The sequence below is a fragment of the Haliotis rufescens genome, unplaced genomic scaffold (genome assembly GCF_023055435.1).
Source record: "Haliotis rufescens isolate VD_foot unplaced genomic scaffold, xgHalRufe1.0.p SCAF_5, whole genome shotgun sequence".
NCBI lineage: Eukaryota > Metazoa > Mollusca > Gastropoda > Lepetellida > Haliotidae > Haliotis > Haliotis rufescens.
This window is the reverse complement of record NW_025964223.1, coordinates 6,025,763-6,048,314: the sequence shown is the minus strand read 5'-3', so window position 1 is coordinate 6,048,314 and position 22,552 is coordinate 6,025,763. Positions and strand designations below refer to the sequence as shown.

The 22,552-nt window shown below is 37.7% G+C and overlaps 1 protein-coding gene and 1 long non-coding RNA gene across 3 annotated transcripts in view; one reads left to right on the top strand and one right to left on the bottom strand.

Moving 5' to 3' along the window:
* Positions 1-9,167, top strand: part of LOC124133597 (bone morphogenetic protein 1-like) — a 232,304-nt gene extending 223,137 nt beyond the window's left edge. The window contains exons 16-17 of the mRNA XM_048383572.1: positions 417-530; positions 6,888-9,167. Of these exons, the coding sequence (XP_048239529.1) occupies positions 417-530; positions 6,888-7,141 (368 nt within the window). The 3' untranslated portion in view covers positions 7,142-9,167. The remainder of the gene's footprint in view (positions 1-416; positions 531-6,887) is intronic.
* A 6,175-nt stretch (positions 9,168-15,342) lies between these two features.
* Positions 15,343-15,839, bottom strand: LOC125372882. 2 transcript variants are annotated; one of them, XR_007218258.1, is made up of 3 exons: positions 15,740-15,839; positions 15,540-15,689; positions 15,343-15,388 (listed from the first exon to the last, which is right to left on the bottom strand). It is a non-coding gene; the product is annotated as an uncharacterized LOC125372882 (long non-coding RNA). The 2 variants fall into 2 exon arrangements; XR_007218259.1 differs by lacking the exon at positions 15,343-15,388 and adding an exon at positions 15,479-15,488.
* Between the last annotated feature and the right edge of the window lie 6,713 nt (positions 15,840-22,552).

The following is a 22,552-nucleotide window of genomic DNA, read 5'->3' as shown; positions in this document are numbered from 1 at the left end:
AACACATATATAGATAATAAATATATGTACAAGGAATATGATGATGTCACAATCGGTGCTGTACAAATATTTGTGATGATGGAAGCTTCTGAAAACAAATTAGTGTCTGAATATGCCAAGATGTCGAAGCTTTTTCTTGGTACTAAAAATGACAAAATAAGATGAGTCATGTAATGGAGGGTCCAGTAAATGAGCTCTGTTGTCGGAAACAACAAAAGCCAACTTTTACACATAAACATGACCTTACGCATGTTAGACAAGACATATATACCCAATCACTACACGCTTCCTCAAACTAAATCACAACTCCTTTTGATGCCCTTGTATGTGAAAAGTGATGCCAGATCCACAAGGATATGTATGATATTGTCAACTTTCTATGTTCAGATGTGAATCTTTAATATATTCTGTTTCAGATACCTGCTTTGGTTTTAAGTGTGCTAAAAACAACTATTGCATATCGTCTGAATTAAAGTGCAATGAATTACCCAACTGTGGCCGAGGTGATGAGTCGGACGAGACAGCCGAATGTAAGTTGGACAGAGTTGTCTCCCTTCGACCATGAACTGAGTATCTCATTGCAACCAAGTTGTGGGAGAGTACATTATGTGAGAAATGATTTTGGAGCAGAGTAGCTGTAGCCATCATAGTAGAGACACGTGATAGTTGGTTTGTTATCCACACATAGACTTATTTTGATTCTTAGGTGCTATTTGTACAAACTTAGAAAGGATTGAACAGTTAGTATAATGTATGCTGCTGACCTCCTGTTGTAGATACATCAGTGCACATGGAAATGTGCACGCAGGGATCTGATCAGTTTGACGCATTTGCGCGATCCATTCTGGATGTATGCCAATGGATGCATTCATGACTAACTAGACACACAGTGCACTGTATGTTAGAGTGACATTTGCACATGTATTAATACTGTATAATGTGCTCTGGGTGCTTCGGTAAGCTGCAAAGGTAATAAGGTGTGCAATGATCTTAACATAGGAGGTCACATTTGACAGTAACTATACCACCATTGGATCATTTTTGTACACCAAGACTGAAGATTTCAGAAACAAAACCTTAAAATTCACTGTGTATTCAAGTACAGGTATAAGTGTTCAGACAAAATGCAGAGACCAATGCAATATACCACTCTTTGTTATTTTGATATAAAGGTATGTCATCTTTAGAAGTATAGATTTCTTTTTGCCCAATTTGACTCTGAAGAAAATAAAATAAGAAATGCTACAATATTGAGGCAATATTGACACCAGAAAACAATCAGTCTCTTTCATCTACTGAAAAAGATTCCAATATCTGTTATGAAAAACTTGTGATGAAAGAACCATATGAATGGATCAGTATAAAACAGTGACTATGTTGCTACTCTGCTTGGCATATAAACAATGTTATAGCCTGTTCATACTGAAACATACACCTGGACTAGCAGACAGGATTTATGGGTTTTGTTTTGGAATGTCACGTTTTCGTGACTGTGAATTAAACCCTTTCACTTCGGCTGTTTTCATTTATTGGAGAAGACCCTTGTTTAAGACAACTGTAATTTGATCTTTGTCCTAAGTTGTCCTGTTAAGACAGTTACAATTGCATATATGTTATGTTGTTTTGTGACACAAGATCTTTTTATGTTTTGTAATTGAAAGTAGGGAATCATCTTTGAGCAGCATCTGCTTCACCACTGCTAGTGTGTGTTCCTGTACATATAGGGAGCACTGCTGTGTTGCACAGGGTACATTGGATGCTCACCTTGTCTTCTTTGTTTCAGCTGGTTATGCAAATTGTGTTGTTCAGCTCAGAATATTCAGTTTTTGTTTAATTTGGGGATGAAAATAGAAGTGCACAATCAGAAAATGGTGGCAAACATTTCACTTCATAATACATAATTTAACTTATCAAACAGTGGGTGCTGATACTGAACAGCTGATTTATCAGTTGTCCTGTCAGTACTTCTATTGACTGTGACTGTGTCACTCACCTTTGTGTTAAAGTAGGTTGGAAAGTAGCCATTAAATATTTTACTACAGGACAATTGTAAAGTAATTGTTATATCAACTGAAATAACTGAATATTGTTAGTAATTATCTTGACATGGTTTAATGCATATTTGGGTAATAAAGTCTCACCTCTCGTTTCCGTCCAATTCAGACTGCAGTACGTCTGTGATGAGGAGTGAAAACAAGTCTAAAAATATTAATAGTCTTGGTTCTCAGGCACCGCCCGCATCATCATAAAGTGTGCCACACATTTTATTTTTATTTCCATTTTTAAAAAAATAAAAAAATCCTTAAATATTCCAAGTCCAACTGTATTTCAGTATTTTACATTCATGTAGGGAAACCCTTTCCCACAACTGTTTATTTTGTTACACATCTGTTTATTTGGTTACATACGAGTTTGAACAACCAAAAATAAATTTAAAAAACACCATCCGCCCACACTATATTTTCAAAAGCCTTTGCTGGAGAAAAATGTACTTTATTATTTTAAGCCTAACCAGACATGTTTAGTAAAGTGTTAAAAGAACAGAAAAATGGTAGGCATAAATCAGTTTAAAATTTTGAATTGTTTAATTTAAAAAAACAAAATTTAATGAAAAATCTTTATAGTTCCTAAAGGGTTCATCTTCAGCCACAATACACACTGGTAGATTGAAGGTCTTCAAAGAGGGATGTTTTGAGAGATGTTCTCAAAGAAAATCTGAATATGATAAACATAACAGCAACTTCACATATCATTTAAGGAAATTGAAACTGAGTGACAAGATAGTCTGATTGTGACACAGCATCAACACTGGTAGAGGTTCAAGAACTAACAGGATACTTTCATATGCAATTATTGAAACTGATGGGCACTTGTATTTTCCTATCCAATTTGTATTATTTTATTTTCCTTTCTTCCATGGATATAGGCGGAGCACCATCAATGTTGAGTTTCCACGCCGTCATTGTGTTCAGTGTGACTTGTCACTCCTTTTTTCTCACACATTTTATTTTACATTGAGGTAGGTGGAATGGGCATACTGTTTCCTGCTGTAGTGCTGACTGGCATACTTGCATCAGGAGCCAACAGGGCAGCTGCAGTTGTATTGTCACACCAACACCATATCTGGACTTTCAAAAACAACACTAAAACAGTGACGACAATTTAGGGAGATTAGTTAATGGTATTATTGGTCATGCACGAGTGATTTTATTCCTAGTAAGGTTGTTTTGGAATGTTTGAAAATTTCAACTTGTGTAAACAATAGGTCATAATTGCAAGTAAATTTAATGTCTTGACAAAATGAATTTGTGAGATTGATTGATCGTTCTTAATCGTTATTGTCATCTGGATGTGAATCACATTTTGTCTGAGTAATTGGTCTCTTTTAAGATAATCTTGTGGACAAAAGCTTTACGTAGAAATATATGATAAATATGGGTAATTTGATGTGATAAAGAGGATGTTGGATGCATGAACCACTTGTTTAGATGAGAGATTATGATAACATTGTTCTTCAAACTTAGAATAGATTACATTCGTGACTCAGAGTTGGCAATGAAGAGGTCCTTTAGAACAGACACAATGTATGTGTGTCCTTCTCTTCCAGAGGTATAGATATAGTGTCTAATCCTCATTCCATGAATACTTCCATCCTGTCTTCAATAAATAAAACTTGAGGTATTATTCAACCACTTAATTACTGACAATTTGAACAAATAACAGTTATTACTAATAGATATTTTCAAACTCGCTGTTACCTCAACATATTTTCTATATATGCAATAATCACATTTTTGATATGCAGCGCAAGTTTGTGCAATGCAATATGTGCACGATGGTATCATCAATTTGACATGCAGTGAATTCTTTATGCAATACAAAAATGTGCACGATGGTATCATCAATTTGACATGCAGTGAATTCTTTATGCAATACAAAAATGTGCACGATGGTATTTTCAGTTTGACATGTAATCCAGACACAAGGCAATACAAAAACATGCTGCAAGTTGGGTGGACGTAACTATGCCAGTCGGCGCTGTGGCTGGGGGAAACAGGAATGTGCTTCAGCGTTAGCGTGTATACGTCATGTGCATGCCAATCCACCAATGCATTTTGTTTTCCATTAATCAGGCACGGTATATATATTGAACCATGAAGGGTCCCATGGTATGTAACCTTATCTCTATCTGCCCTGCTCTCCCTCCTGTTCAACTCCTCAACACTCAACTTTCTGAAGAAAAAACAATGCATCATTTTGACAATTGTTGAAAAATATACTTCAAATACTAATACATAGGCATTGTGCAGGTTTTACCTCATTCTTGAATATTTTATACATGGGAAGAATGGAAGGTTAAGTTAGGTGTTTGTTGGTATTATATTTGTTTTTCTACATCTAGCAGAGAAATTCCTATGATACTTTGAACATGAATGTAATGACACAATGAAAGTAACCTGTGATGTGATGTTAGGCGGTAAACAAAGAACATGTTAGAAAAACAAGTATTTCTCTGTAACGAACCTAAGAACAACCGTCTGATAATGTTCATTGATCACAGGATACAATGAGTTTGTTAGGGGAATCTATGTGACCATCTGACACCATGACAGTCTGTGATGTTTTTTCACTTGTGTACTTGATATACAGGAAAAACAGCAGACTGATATCTAGTATATATTCACAATATTATGTTTTGTGGGCATTCAGGGCTTAAATAGGTCCCTATGATCCCATGCTTAATCTCAAGAGCAAACATCACAATAAGGGTCAAGTGGTCACAATTTATAGCCAAGATGATTGTGTCATTTTACCTCATTGGATAGTCTTTCTTACCTAGAACTTAGTATTTACAGACCATCATGACATAGTTAAACTATTGCTGACTTCAGCGTAATACATAGTAATTACACTGCATCAGTCAGGCAAACAATTCTACTCATTAGGAAGGGCAGAAGAGATTATCTTCAGCCCAAGAGTCACTCAATTCAATACACCCTTTGACATTTGTTGTCCCAGATCATAACTTCAATTACTAATGGTATCTGTGGATGTTGTGAAGCAAATAGCAGCCAAACTAAAGTTTCTGTTCCATTATTAAGTCATGCATCAGCTAGGTAGAGCTGTATTTCAACAATTGTCAGCACACTGGTAGATTGTTCCCTCAATGACAGCTGGAGACACCGCCAGCAGTATACTACCATGGTGTTTGCCCCACTTCCTTGGGCTTCCGAGTTGTGTCATGGTTGTTGCATGCTGAAATAACATGTGTTCAGTCAACATGGTTAACATGTTCATTGTTGTTTTAAATTATATTGAAACCTCATCAGTAACAGAAAATACCCAACTGCTTTTGAATATTATTGGATTCAAAGGTTGTCCTACAGTTGAAGTAGCTTCAATGTCACCGATACATGAACTTGTAGTCTGAATGTAGACAAGTGACTGGTCCTTCAATGTCACCGATACATTAACTTGTAGTCTGAATGTGGGCAAGTGACTGGTCCTGATTTCATATAGCCACAAGTACTTCAAGCATATATATGCCCTGTATATTCACAAGTTGCCCCCAAGGCAGAAGGACTCCAAAAAGATAAAACAGAATTATGATCAGATAGCCACCATAGGCAAAGTCCAATACTGAACCATCATCTGACTGATTGTGATTCCAACTTGAAACCCTACTACATGAGGATTGTTGCTCAAGCTCTGGACATGGTTTGCCTGGTCCAGCCTTGATTTCAAACTGGTTGCTTTGATATGGCTGTATAAGTGATATGGCTGACTGCACCATTAAATATTCACAATCTCACAAGCTTAACTATTTCATGTCATATACACTTCTGTTATATTATATACGTTCTAAGTACATTCACTGAGAAATATGAGGATTGTTTAAACAAGTTTGACATCATTATGAAGATGATCATAGTGCTGCATGTGTAGTTTAGGGGATGTCAACAGTCTGCAGGAATGTAAACCTAACTGCCTTTGCTTCTTATGATAACCATGATTGTGAATGAACCATGACACATGTGCCAACAAGTCACTACTTGATTCTTAATAGTGACACACACATAAATTTAGAGGATTAAATAATTGGTTATGATACCTGTGAGGACATAGGTTAGAATATATCTTAGCACCCTATTACTGGTTATGAAAGGAGACTTACCTGGAATTGATGGCTCTCGGGCTGTGACTGGTTATGTGTCATAGTACCCTGGTGGCATGGACCCTATGCTCATGTTGACGGGTCCAGACTTCATTATTTACAGGCTGCCTTGATGTAGCTTGAATATTGCTGACTATGGCATTCACTAGGTGGTTATGATCTAAATTCTAAGTTTTCTGCTCAGAATGTCCAAGTGTCGTAATCAAATTGGCATGAAGTTTTCCACAAAATAAAATACCTTGTCACTGAATAGTAGTGCTGGTACATGGCAGGTTGGTACATATGTCATGGAAGATATGCAGTATGTTCTAATGCATGGCTTTGTTTTCAGCAAGACCCAAATTCCATTGACAGATTTCACATCCTATTTTCAGATGATCATTCTTACAGGTTTTACATTTTTGGTCCGTAGGCTTTACTTGGACCATTTAGGATAAAATGTTTTACCTTTATTGCACACAAATAACTTTGTACATATTCTATACTTCTTTTATTTATCGAAAATCAGTATATACAAACCAGTTAAAAAGTTTATATTATTTTATGGTAACATGATAAAATAAAGACCAATTCAGTCATTGCACATGCATAATCTTGATTATTTTTCATGTGCATAATACATTGTATCTTGACTTTGAATTAATATTGAAATCTCTATTCACTTTTATACCACATGGCCAGTACTGACCAACAATGTCTATGTCCATTCCAGGTCCAACTACAGCCGGGGTACAGATTCTTCACATAGCCATAGGGACGTCCATATCTTCATTTTTCTGTATCATCCTTTTAATATGTGGATTTTACCACCGACGGAAATTTCGCTCAGAAAGGACTCCTCCTGATCATGATCATGTAGAAGTAAGATATGTGTCTGCTCCGACAGGGTGCAACACAACAGACAGACTCCTCATGGAGGAGAAGACTCAAGAGAGTCCTCGGTGTCAGAAGGTCTCTATGGTATGATGGAGGCTCGTTCTAGTGTATATAGGATTCAAATTATATGTTAAACACAGGCAGCAAGCAATTATGTACAACTGGGCACCACCGCTTCCGTGTATGAGTTGATGGCGTATGTTTGGAGTATACTTGTGCAGTACCATTGCAGTATACTTGGAGTCCCCTTTGTGCACATTAACAGTATACTTGAACAGTATTTTAAAGTCATAATTGTGGGGCAACTAAAGCTTTGTGTGGCATGCTGTAGAAAGCCTTCAAAGAAGCGAGATCCATTGTCTGAAGAAATGATCAAGGGAGAACTAGATTTCACCTCCCGTGGAAGAAGGATGTGTTTCTGATTGAAGAGCTCATGGTACCTTTTGCAGTCCAATGAAATGAAAGAAAATCAGAAAACTTTCATTGGCAGTGTACAAATTAGAAGAGAGTGCTTGTAGAATACTGGATATGTTTTTGTTTATTCATACAAAAGACAGTACCTTGAAGTTTTCTTGGCACTATCCAATGTACTTAATTTGCACTGTATCAAGGCCAGCTTGTATTGGAATGGTTCCATGTGGAATGTCTATAACATGGACATCAAGAACATTATACTACACTCATTACATTACAACAACCCATTGGTTATGGTGTTTCCACCAAACCCCCAAGTAAGTTGGCATTGCTTAGCTTTCATTATTTAATTGTGATCTCGGCTTCTTCTACATGATATTGAATGAACATTCTTATAGTTTTACACAACCTGGACATTTGACATCAATGTGTATGTCCTCTATTACATTCATCGGTACTTCACTCTATGGTACGTAGGACAAACCTGTTGTCTCTGCGATGCACATTTGGATTATTTAACAATTATGAATGGCTTGATTGGCTGTATATTCTATTGAAATGCATCCTGTTCTACAATAATGGATGAAACCCACAGTTCTTACCTAAATACAAGTGATAAATGACCTGAGTACTATGATAACCCTTGGTCCACTGAACTGAACCTCATGATGACAAGCACATGATCTCCTCGTGAAAGAAAGGTCTATTCATGAGTTTGTTCTTGTACTGGACTCCCTTGACATTCAGAACATCTCCAGGACAATGGACTCTCTTGACATTCAGAACATCTCCAGGACAACTGATAACCTGGTCCAGAAACTGATCATTTGTATGTCATCAGTAACCTAGTGCATATTATATGTACTTGCAACAGAAGTCAGTCCCAGATGTATTACCTACTTCATCCGAATGAAGACGACGAAGTCAGTCAACCCTTAAATGGCAGTACCATATGACAGAAATGACTATGTTGGATCTTGAAATGTAACTTGATGAAAGATCTTTGGAAAGAGTAATATGAAGTATTGTCACCCTGCATGATGGTAGGTACCAAACAGTTACCTCATGTACATGCTGCAAGTCTGAGTACATACGTCAAGTATTACCTCCACGACACACGCATCGGAACAGTTATCCTTCAGTTACTGTACTTCCTGTGGTGGTTGAGTTGAGACAACAAAGGATTCAGATGATTACATTGTATACCTGGCAATTAACAGGAGGAAGTTAATTGTGTTTTGACATATTTATGTGTACAGTTTCAAATGTAAGGAAGAAATGTGTACTGTCAAAATATCCCTACTATTGCACTGGACAGTATTAGTTGATCATTGATGTCCAAGTGTGCAGACTTTTTTTTTGTACATGCATATGTGTAAGAGAGACCCAGTGTATGGAGTATGGCCTAGAACAGTGCATGGTAATGTGTGTGCAGATGTGTAGAAATATGTTGTGTATGTACATTAACAGTACACAGGGAACAGTATTATTGTTGTGCTGTCAGAGTACATGTACAAAGGGTTTAGTTGATCATGACCAGTATGCATAGGCAGGACCCCTTTAAGAAGGCACTGAAGAAAAGGTGAACTGTGCTTGACCTATGTATGATTGCCACATGCAATCTGGCCTATTACTGCTTCTGGTCACGGATTGCCTGACATATGTCTGATTGTCACACGCAGTTCGGCCTATTACTGCTTCTGGTCACGGATTGCCTGACCTATGTATGATTGCCACACACAGTTTGGCCTATTACTGCTTCTGGTCATGGATTGCCTGACATATGTCTGATTGTCACACGCAGTTCGGCCTATTACTTCATCTGGTCATGGATTGTATGGAGGAGTCCTGGCCATGCCACTGTTAATATTTCAGCTATATAATGTGGCCTGCTCAATATTAGAAACCACAAGAAACAGCAGTTAAGGAACATTGGCAGTCGAGTGAGTGAGGCATGCTGGACACAATGGGTATTGGACAGACTCCCACAAGTACAATAAGCTCACATGTGTCTGTGTTAGTATACAGATGTGTTGGTCCTGAGGATGAGAATATATTGAGCTGTTCTGTGGACAGATAGGATGGAGAATGCATGTGTATTTGTTGTTATACTTGTGCATAGGTGGATGATATACAGTTGTTGCTTCTAACTATGTTGCTTGATTGGTATTAATGCTGTATGTATTTTCATGACACTGCCAGATGGAACAACAGAATATCTGGCAATAACTTATCTTTTCATACCAAAGCAATGTAAGATACGAGTGATTTATTGGTCATACATATATCCCTGTTCCACTGTAAATCAGCTTTACTTGATACTGGTATCAATGGTATCTATTTTTTCTTCATTGCCCCCTTTCTGTAATCTATGTTATGGCTTTTCCAGAAAGACAGTTTTAATGAAACTAAACTGTAAGAAACAAAATCTCCCAACCTCAGGAAATGTGGACGCAAATCAGGTAATTTATTTATTGTGGCCTAACAAAAGATATGATATGAAGTAACTTCACTCTGAGAGTTGTCAACCTTGTGTTACAAATGTAGCTGATTTCTGTTCATACTTCGCCCCCTCCAAATACTGGTTATGTTCATCCAGAGTTTAAACTACTCCATGTAGTCGGGGAGATAGTGGTGGTGCTCAACGGAAAGTGTATGGTATATTTAGCTGGCATTACACTGATATTAGAACAGGAGTATGCTAATTGCTTTGTTACAGTATCCTCTGAGCTGTCAGTCATGTTCTGAGAGAATCGGTAGCAAAATAATCCATCCGTAACATATGGCATTACTTGCTTCAATCCTGTAAATAATCTTGTATATTTGTGCAGATATATAAAAAATACTTCAAGAAAAGTTGTTTTTTTTGTGTATATGGGTTGTACTTAGTGAGGTAAACATAGAATTATTTCTGGATTCTATTTTATAGCTCAGCCAATTACTTCTATATCTAAGAATATCTTAATTCTGTTTACTTAGAGTTACATTCTGTTTTCTGTATATGTTCATGACATAAAACTTGGTCATTTGAAGAGATTCTGACCATTACTGTTGTGATGTTGCCGTTGGATGTCAGTAGTTTTAATATGAATACAAACTTATGTTGGAGATTTGGTCTAGTCTTTGCTTCAAAGATAGTGAGTATGTAGTTCTGTAGAGAGTTGTGTGTTTCAGTGAATGATACTGGACACCTCCCATGTGTTAACTGAGATCTGTAGTTAAAGTGATCCTGAGTGAATGAAATATGAAGTTCCTGCATGGACTGTACATGACTGTCTTGACTTTCTGTTGATCAGCTGACTTACAGTATGATCAGCTGTGATATTGATAAATGTGTCCATGATCATTCTTGTGTAGATTCAAATGTCTCCTATTCATGTGTACAGACCATGTGTACAGACAACATGTACAGTTTAACCATCAATTGTACAGAGGAGTGTACATGTGTTATGATGAATTCAAATATTTCTAAACATGAAAACAGTTGTGTGATTCTTCAACCATAAGTCATGTTTATACTTCAGTTTTTTTATATGTATAAAGTACATGTCACTTAACAGTTAAATGGTGTCATATTTCAACCCAATGCTCCAGCTTCACCTCATACAGATGCCCTTGCCACACACTGTAACAGAAGGTATCATGTCCAGTTTGTAATAGACACATAACCATGCATTTATAGGATTCATCTGAAGATAATGGAGGCACACAGATATATCATTGTGTACAAATACTACCATGTCCAAGTCCGAAATGTTTAGGTACAAGTGAAATTGCTATTGCCTGACACATACATACATGTATTGGCATTGAGATACACAGCCAACCAAAGGCCACACCTTCATTTATCCGCAGGCTACAGATTTAGTCTTGTATGAATGGCTAATATGTTGTGATCTGTCTCAGACACCCTGACTAATTTGTATAGATAAGGCATTTATTTGACAAAATTATTGTTCCATGAATGTATTGTTTTATAAAACAGTTAATTCAAGTCTTTGAAAGGCATTTAGAAGTGATACACATAAGGAAGAGAATATATGGATGTCAACTTGTTTATTATGAGGAACACAAATAGGACTTGTGTTGGTGGTAAAAATGAAGTGTTTCATTTTGATCTTGTGTTATCATTTAATCAATGTTTGGATTGACTATGTCTGAAGCTGAACAATAAGACATGTGGCATTATCTACATACAGACACATGTACAGCACAAGATGCACAGATACATCACATGTGTACAACATTCATTACAAATATATATACATGTACAACACATATTACAGATTGGGATTTATACATCAGTCAGGTATGTAATAATGACAAATACTATACAGAACACACAAATCTATATATGGCCATAAACTGGTGGGTTTGAAGCATTCTGATATACATTCTGCGATTTTGATGAATTTGTAAGTCTGCATATTTCCTGCAAATTTCATTTCATGTCTGTTAATTCCCAAAGTCATTTCTGTTTCAAAGTCAAAGAAATCGGGCATCAATTGTGCGAGATGATTATTTTTAGTAAATGTCTTCATTTATGCAAGAGTATTTCTTTATGGTTCAGAAGCTGTAATTCCCATATCAAGAATAAAACAGAGATATTTTAGTCATGTCACAAAACAGTCTACAGAAGTACCTTACATGATCTAAAATAGATTTGTTTCCTAAGTTTGTGTTGTCTATATATCTGACTGTGAGCTTGTGTAGCTTATTGCTCTAAATCTATATGTAACAGTGTCATTGCTCTGTTCAAAAGCGTAATTGTATATTGTAGCAATATCATTCATGTTGCTCTGTCCACTATGCACGCACATCTTCATAGGATCAAGCACTACTATCCATTTAGATTAACAATAACACCCATTTAGGTAAGAGGGAATATTTAAACCACCTGGAAACATGATCATTCTTACCGGTATAGAACTATTCAATATGTCATGTCAGTATTTGGAGGACGTCCAATGGAAAGACACTTAGCCCTATGTGTAGAAAACGCACCCATTTTTGAAGCTTTCTTCTCGTATGTGCGAAGTTATGAACTTGGTATTGTGACAACTGAACTGACAGTTTGCTTTAATGACCAACTGCTTGGATGTCCATGTGCTTCCTGCATCTGTTTTACATCATTAATTTTGTAGCAATGCTCATTGAATAGTGACTCACAGCTTAATGGTCATCAGTTACTGTTTGATGTGTCGCTCGAAGTCAGTCAAGGAGCAGTTCAAAATCCAGGGTCGGATTGATGTCTTAATTCCTTAACAGATCTGTAATATTTCCCTCAAATTGACGTTTCAGTGTTTTCTGTTCAAGTAAAACAGCACCAGTTCAAACTGTTGAATGTTACCCTGAAACTAAATGTCCTCATTATTGTACAGACGATGAAGTGGAAGAAAGAGTGTGCCAAAAGATGGTTTGGTCTTGTGTTGACATTGCGGCAATATTTGTTGTGCAGTGCTGTAGGCAATGATACTCCACATGTTTTTCTTTCTTCGAGTCTGCTAAGTTCCAGGGGAGGTGGTGTCTCAGAACTAATGGAATTAAGTTTGTTATCCAATGTCCAACTTTTGAACTGCCTCCTTACTTAGTATTATGATAATTGTTTGAAAAGTGATTGGGACTGAATATCCCTTTTCAAAAACAAGTGTCACTATGAAATATTGAGTGTGTCTCATTGCCTCTGCTTATACGATCATATGACACTCAGGAATAACATTACAACTTGCTGTCAGTGGTTTTTTTAAATGACTAACATTCAGTTTACAAAAGTCTCACAAGGAATGATATGCTGTGTTGATCATGATTACATTAGTACATCTTGACTGAATATTTGCTTTTCGTAAATCATTTCAAGTTCTTGATATATTCATAGCACAAGCTATATATTGCTCATTCACAGAGTTTAACTATCACTTTTTTTATCAAATCATTTTTATAACAAAGTACAACTTTTTGATGATACATATGTGTTTGCTTCATGATAATTGATTGCCCAGTGAATAGCTAGCATGCAGATTGTGAGGTCAAATTCTGTTTCCTCTGAGAATTACATTTGCGTGAACACTGTTCTTATTGGTGAGGTGTGTCATTGCTAATCATTCTCATTGCCAGTTACTGTATGTCCTATCAAGACCAGGTGACTCGTGTTTATGCTGTTGATTTACTTTGAAGATTAATCTGGGTTGTGTTACTGAATGTGCAGGTGACAACGTTAATGTATACAGGGAAAACGTGAAGATTTCTGGATAATAGCACGTTATATCTGGTCGGATCTGATCAAGTTTATCCCACCATACATTTCCCTTTCAACAAACCTCATTGCTAAGAAACATCTTACACATTTGGTAAAAACATATGTACCGAACAATTTAGGTCTGTGCCCAGCGGATTAACATTTTGTAGTTTAATGTAAATGATAGACTCACATTGAGTTCATTCGAAACATATCAGTCGTCCTTCTTGAAATCAAGTACAGACCTTACCTTGTGTTGAGGGGATGTTATACACTGACAGCTCATACAGCTACCTTGTGTTGAAACAAGGGGGATGTTACACACTGACAGCTCATACAGCTACCTTGTGTTGAAACAAGGGGGATGTTACACACTGACAGCTCAAACAGCTACCTTGTGTTGAAACAAGGGGGGTGTTACACACTGACAGCTCAAACAGCTACCTTGTGTTGAAACAAGAGGGGTGTTACACACTGACAGCTCATACAGCTACCTTGTGTTGAAACAAGGGGGATGTTACACACTGACAGCCCATACAGCTACCTTGTGTTGAAACAAGGGGGATGTTACACACTGACAGCTCATACAGCTACCTTGTGTTGAGGGGATGTTATACACTGACAGCTCATACAGCTACCTTGTGTTGAAACAAGGGGGATGTTACACACTGACAGCTCATACAGCTACCTTGTGTTGAAACAAGGGGGGTGTTACACACTGACAGCTTATACAGCTACCCTGTGTTGAAACAAGGGGGATGTTACACACTGACAGCTAATACAGCTACCTTGTGTTGAAACAAGGGGGGTGTTACACACTGACAGCTCATACAGCTACCTTGTGTTGAAACAAGGGGGATGTTACACACCGACAACTTATACAGCTACCTTGTGTTGAAACAAGGGGGGTGTGTAACACCGACAGCTTATACAGCTACCTTGTGTTGATACAAGGGGGGTGTTACACACTGACAGCTCATACAGCTACCTTGTGTTGAAACAAGGGGGGTGTTACACACTGACAGCTCATACAGCTACCCTGTGTTGAAACAAGGGGGGTGTTACACACTGACAGCTCATACAGCTACCCTGTGTTGAAACAAGGGGGATGTTACACACTGACAGCTCATACAGCTACCTTGTGTTGAAACAAGGGGGGTGTTACACACTGACAGCTCATACAGCTACCCTGTGTTGAAACAAGGGGGGTGTTACACACTGACAGCTCAAACAGCTACCTTGTGTTGAAACAAGGGGGGTGTTACACACTGACAGCTCAAACAGCTACCTTGTGTTGAAACAAGGGGGGTGTTACACACTGACAGCTCAAACAGCTACCTTGTGTTGAAACAAGTGAGATGTTACACACTGACAGCTCATACAGCTACCTTGTGTTGAAACAAGTGAGATGTTACACACTGACAGCTCATACAGCTACCTTGTGTTGAAACAAGTGAGATGTTACACACTGACAGCTTATACAGCTACCCTGTGTTGAAACAAGGGGGATGTTACACACTGACAGCTCATACAGCTACCTTGTGTTGAAACAAGTGAGATGTTACACACTGACAGCTCATACAGCTACCTTGTGTTGAAACAAGTGAGATGTTACACACTGACAGCTTATACAGCTACCCTGTGTTGAAACAAGGGGGATGTTACACACTGACAGCTCATACAGCTACCTTGTGTTGAAACAAGGGGGATGTTATACACTGACAGCTCAAACAGCTACCTTGTGTTGAAACAAGGGAGATGTTATACACTGACAGCTCATACAGCTACCTTGTGTTGAAACAAGGGGGATGTTATACACTGACAGCTCATACCTCTAACCTTGTGTTGAAACAAGGGGGGTGTTACACACTGACAGCTCAAACAGCTACCTTGTGTTGAAACAAGAGGGGTGTTACACACTGACAGCTCATACAGCTACCTTGTGTTGAAACAAGAGGGATGTTACACACTGACAGCTCATACAGCTACCTTGTGTTGAAACAAGAGGGGTGTTACACACTGACAGCTCATACAGCTACCTTGTGTTGAAACAACAGGGTGTTACACACTGACAGCTCAAACAGCTACCTTGACACTACTTCTTGAACAAATAGAACTTGTGTAGTGAAGGTGACTGTCAGGGAGAGTTTACCGCGGAAGGTGATGGCTCAAATATTAATAATGTGTTAGCCTCACTATGTTTACAGTGAATGTTAGATCCATTTATCTTTTTATTTACATTGGAGGCTTTCATATTGTTAAGAATAGTTTAACAATTCCCTTGACCTCTAACGCATGAAAATAAGCATGAGAATGGAAAATGTTTTATGCAGCTGAAACATTATATTCCAATTTACTCTTGTGAGGGATTGATTTTGACAAACATTTGACCATATACTAGACCCATGTACATGTTTGTGTTGTACACTAGACTGAAGACCTATTGTTTTGTTGGTGTTTCCACATTTTGTACATTGTAGATTACTGTTTGGAGCAACGAGATGTGCTGTGTGTATAGAGATTGAATGGTGTATGAATGGTGACAGGTGATTGTTTATTAACATATGACTAATATGTAAAATAAATTTATAAATATTTGCAAAAAAATGTGTTTGTTGTTATGTTTTACAGGAGCAGGGATGGTGAGATGTGTGGACAGGTTCCCATAAGTCTCAGGATTTAAGACAATATTGATTTGTTCCAGAATACACAATTGTTCGTCAGGTTTGACCCCAGAAAACATTCCCTGAGAATTTCTGCGATTCCACAACGTAAAGCCTACTCGGACCTGGAATTTGAACCAACCCACCTGACCCGAGCAAGGACATTTAGACAATAGGGTCACGCATGCCTCTCTCATCGATGCTCTTGATATCAATCACAGGATTGTCTGGTCCATACTCTATTATTTACAGACCACCATCATATATAGCTAGAATATTGCTGATGGCGTTAACCAACCAACCAACCAATCTAATGGCAAATGAGATTCTGCACCAGCCCTGTCTTATTAAAGATGGCTCTTAGTGAGGGCTTTACCTTGGTTTATATCTACTTTGTACTGCCAGTCATAATGAAGATGTTGTGCATAGTAATGGTGCTTGCTCTGTGACATTGCTCACTGCTCACTTCTGTATAAACACATGTAAAGAAGCATTTGGACAATTTTTAAGTCATAAAATAATGCATGTTAAAGTATATTAGAATTCTGTCAGAAACCATGCTCCCAACTTCTACATGGGAGAGATAATTCTTGTGTCAGTATTGAAAAAGAATACTGGACACTCTGTGCTGTGACAGTATTTCTTACCAGAATAGAATGAGACAGCTGGGCATAAAGCTGCTATTGCAGTTATATCATGATGTGTCAGGCTTGTGGTGTGGGAGGAAAGCTCGAAGTGATGCAGGTCTCAGACATTTACCACTTTGGTGAAATCCAGGTGCATGGGTATGGTGCTGACAAACCTAGAAACATAATCAGGGCAAATCAGAATTCAACCTACCACCATAGGTATTGTTGTAAGGTTGACAAGAGTGGGGTTTATCCTGTACACATGTATTCTCTTGTCCTGATGTGTTGTTATGCTTGAAGACATATCATCATATGTGTTGAACGTTGAAACTGTTAATTCAAGCGGAATACAAAACAAAGCAACCTTAAGATAGTTTTAATATCTCAACCTGCCTATTCAATGTTAGCACAGTACCAAAGTACTTCTGTGTAATGCATGTCATCGTATCCCAATTTCGTGGATCGATGCTCATGATGTCAATCACTGGATTGTCTAGTCCAGACTCGATTATTTACAGACCGCCATCATATAGCTGGAATATTGCTGAGTGCAGCGTTAAACAACGAACAAACAAAACAAACTTCTGTGTATACCATATTTATCAGGATGTCACGACATTAGGTGACACCAATGCACAGTCACCAAGTCATTGTATCAAACAGTGTGGAGCTGTTGGTCAGGTCATTGTATCTAACAGTGAGGACCGGTGGTCAGGTCATTGTACTTAACAGTGTAGATCTGGTGGTCAGGTCATTGTACTAACAGTGTGGAGCTGGTGGCCAGGTCATTGTATCCAACAGTGTGGACCTGGTGGTGAGGTCATTGTATCTAACAGTGTTGATCTGGTGGTCCAGTCATTGTATGTAACAGTGTGGCTCTGGTGGTGAGGTCATTCTAGTCAATCAGTAGATTGTAGCTCAAAATATCAATCACTGGATTTTCTGGTCCAGACTTGACTATTTACAGGTCATGGTCATACAGCTGGAATATTGCTGAGAGTGGTGTTAAACCACAAACAAAAAACTGTATAATGTTGTTGGTTTGACATGAGAGGACAATGTAATATTCGAAGGAACTTTATAGAACAATTATTAAAGACCAATGTTAAGCATCACCACATATTCTGAAATGTAAAACAGGGTTCAAAATTAACCATGAGACTCAAGGGTACTTGTCGTGTGAAAAGTTGAAAATTTAGGGGGCTTCCTTAATTCAAATACTATAGCAACAAACCTGGAGGACCCCAGGACCACCTTATTTTCAAACATAAAAACACAATTCATAACATTAAGGATTTCTGTTAATTTCAAACACTGCCTATGATTTTGGCCATTTCTAATGAGAAAAGTAATGGTGGACAGCCGGCGCTGACTCGGTGTATGCATGTCATTGCATCCTAGTTGGTTAATTGATGGGCATGATTTCAATCACCAGACATTATTTACAGATGCTGTCATATAGCTGAAATACTGCTGAATGTGGCGGTAAACAACAAACAAACAAAACTTAAATGTACAGCTTTGAGCCCCATAACTCTGCAGCTTCGATCCTCAGCACTAGTTTCTTGGGAGGTTTGGAAAAGTTAACTTTAATTTAGGTAAAAATAAATTCATAAAAATAGCTGATATTATAAGTCCCATTGTATATTACAGATGATATCAAAGTATTTCAGCCTGTGGTCTCTGAGAAAAAAAAGTCTGAAAGATTTTTTACCATTTTGGGGGGAAGTGATTTTTGTTTTCATTCTTCCACCTGGAACAGCTCTGAGTCAAAATGTGTTTCTATATAGCACATCAAGGTTATAGCTTGCTGTGCCCAGTGGATTTTGAGAAGTTATTAAACTTTAGATTACACATAATTGGGGCAATAATTGTACTGAGGCAAAGTTACGATCAAAACATGCTATTTACATACCATAGTCAGTGGCTACTCCTATTCAAATTATCTGAACAGATAACACACATGTAATGGCTAACAACTGCGTGCTTGCTAATTATACCAAACGATACTTTGGAAAGAGAGTTTTTAAAGAAACTTAATGTTGACAATATTAGAGAGATAGCATGCGAGTTTCATCATCGTTGTGGTTTTTTTATGAGAAATAGTCAAAACAACCCAAATTCACACTGGATACACTTACGGCGTATACAAGAATGTTGTTCATGCACAATTAGCTGTCATAATATTAATGAACATTGCTCCATTATTTCCTGGGAGGAGAGAGGATTGACACTAATGAGCATGTCTTGCCTCGGCCGCTTCCAACAGTGCCTGTTGGTGCAGCCGAATGCAAGTCTTGCTAGATCCGTGTCTACAACTTTATCCATACATGTAAAATATTTTTATAAAGTATTAATAGTGAAGATACTACCTTATGTATCCACGGGCTGATAAGGTATCCCATGACATATCATAGTTTGCTTATAAACAGCTAACATCGTCGTTATCATTTCTAAAAATCACTTCCTGGCCGCCATTTTGTTCAAGAAAGTTCAAGGTCGTGTTGGATGGTAGTAGACTTACGCGCGCTTAGTCTCTGAAAATATATAATTTTGAAAGAAACAATTCCATTTAAATTGAAAAGAAGCCCCAGTGAGAATGGAGATTCTTGAACCTGAGGAAAATCTAGATTTGCTATATTTAGGGGTTTTGCATTGCAGAAAGGCCTGGGCGGAAGGGATAAAAAATATGTTTTAGGGACAGTGACATTCTAGGGTCGCACTTTTACCCACACATACAAATCATGTTAATTTTGTCAATATCTCTATTTCCATCTTTTTCATTTGCAGTTTTATACGAGGGTAGGGATGAAGTTTAGTATTATTCCACCACTATGAATGTTTGCATATTCTTTTTAAAACAGTGTCAAATAGATATCTGTGTGTGTATATAAGAAGAATGTGTGACTCACAGTATTTTCGAGTTTCTTCTAATTACTTTCTGTGCCTGTCAGGTTCACACAGAATAGAAGATTTGGAGTTAGTCTCGATGTAATTGTGCAAGTTGAGACACACGCAGAAGGGGGTCAGTTTAGTTGAAATCTCCCATATAGTAAATTTAGATAGATCTTTCACAGAGGGCCTGAAACTGGTGACGTCAGGGCTCAAACACATTTTCCTTGCATCTTATAAAATAGACAGTGACTCAGCTATCAGTGGTATTAAGTCAAATCTCAGCTTGGCGTGAGAACCGTGTTTTAACAAATGTTTACAATCAAAAGGCTTGTGCTTCATGAATTGCAAGGATTTGCACAAATGCCATAATTCCTTTGTAGGAAGAATTGATATATGTTACCAAAACTTTCATGGAAAGTGGTTCTGCATTATGTAGGGACATTAAAGACAACGTCACGTGACGTGATGGCGAGAGAATGGGAACTAAAACGTATTGACCCTAAACAGAAAAAGAAACTTCTAGTTTTTCACAGCCCCTTAAAGAACTTTCGGGGATCATGAAATCATGCCATACAGTGTTAAACAGGAATACAAAATTTACAATGTACAATTTGTGTTTGTTTGTTTGTTTGTGTGACGCCGCACTCAGCAATAATCGAGCTCTATGATGGCGGTCTGTAAATAATCGAGTTTGGACCAGACAATCCAGGGATTGACATCATGAGCATCGATCCACGCAATTGGGATATCATGACATGCATCAACCAAGTCAACGAGCCGACCACCCAATCCCGTTAGTCGCCTCTTACGACAAGCATAAAGTGGCCAAAAGACTATATGATTTATTCCCAATTTCTTGGATTTAAGTGTAGCATAAATCTTCTAAATAACGTTCCTGGTATTACTGTTGAAGCAAACTATATAAAAATCATTTATACATCATGTGTTTTCTGCTGGCACTCGGGTGCCTTATTGTGTTTATAAATGGGCATTACAGTGCTGAAGAAAAAGGACAGGATGGGTCATGTGAAGCTTTGATTTTCCAGTCAGCCCTTCAAAACATGTGTAAGGACATGCCCAAGCAATATCTTGCTGTTAAGAACATTTAGCTAGTCCAGATTGTTTATCTTCAATTTGAAAGATCGTCTGTGTGTGTGTACGCGTGCACGCACGCACGTACCAACACTAACATACTTGTATTCAGTGGATTTCGTTTGAAACAGTGAGAAAGTTGTTACATGATACAACTAGAACAACATTTCAAAAGGACATGGATTTTTGTTTGATTCTGAAGCATTGTATACATTACAGTCTGGTTAAAAAAATGAAAACATATATTTTACAGACACAAATATTATCAGTGGAGCATTTGAGGTACATTCGAGTTCTGTTTCCAATATGACAAACTGGGGGTGAAAGGCCATGGAACAAACAGGCACAATTCACCAGTCAGGACACTGGTCATATTCCTACCAATTATCACCAGAGTTGATACTCACACTGACAACAGCTCAACATTGTCAGTCTTTTAGTTAGTTAGTACGAAATACCGGGCCATCAAATGATATCTTGTTTGACTAAATGCGATTCCTATTTGATAGCCATAATTCCGAAGACATAGATTATTCGCAGGGATCGGCTCGTCAAGCTGTCTAAGGTGCAGCAATTCCTTTAAATGATTATAAACGCACCCCTTACATGCCAGGATCCCTGATTGTAGGTTTGCATTCTAGATTCTCTCTGATTATAATCCTTAGACCACTATTGACTATCAAACGTGTATCAGATCAATGTTCCTGTGCAAACGTGTTTCCATCAACCCACCAGACTCGATTACTTACAGACCACAGTCATAGCTGGAGTGCAGGTTAAACAACAATTAATGAAGCAACTATTCATGTTCCAAACTGTGCCCAGTATTTGTAGAGAGTGTTGTGTCCCCCTCGGAACGTTATATACACTGTATGAATAGGATAAAACAAGAACATCCTCTTCCGAAGGTGTTTTATCTTATTTATGTACTGAAAGAATTTTCAACACTTTCCGTGAATCTTAGGAAACGGACGTAAAATATCTATGGCTGGTGTATAATTATACTTGAAAATGAGATTCTTTAAAGCATTGTGATTTATTAAGTGTTTCACACCCGAGCCTATTATTTACGAAAGTTTGACCTATATAAATGATACAATCAACAGTATTTTGTGTGTGAAATCGGGGGAGAGGGTAAACATCAGTACATTTGTCTGTAACTAATTCAGGAAGATGAGTTGGTAGCATTAACGCAAGAAACGTTGGATAAGGCTTTGGGATACAAAGCAGCTATGCAATAGTGGTATCGCTTGAAAGGGTCTCTTTGCAATGGGATTAGGTGTATCATATACATACTTACCTAAATCTTAGTATTGTGGCTTCTTGGGATATATTCCAAGCGTTAATATTTTATGTCTATTATTTCGCGTCCTTCGTAACTCACCAAACGAGATTCTACACCAAATAGCAGCTACGCAACAGTAGGATGGCTTGAAAGGGTCTTTCTCCCACGGGAATAAGTGTCTTATATACATACTTACCTAAACATAGTATTATGGCTTCTTGAGATATATTCCAAGCATGAATATTTTATGTCTATTATTATGTGTCCTTCGTAATTCACAAAACAAGA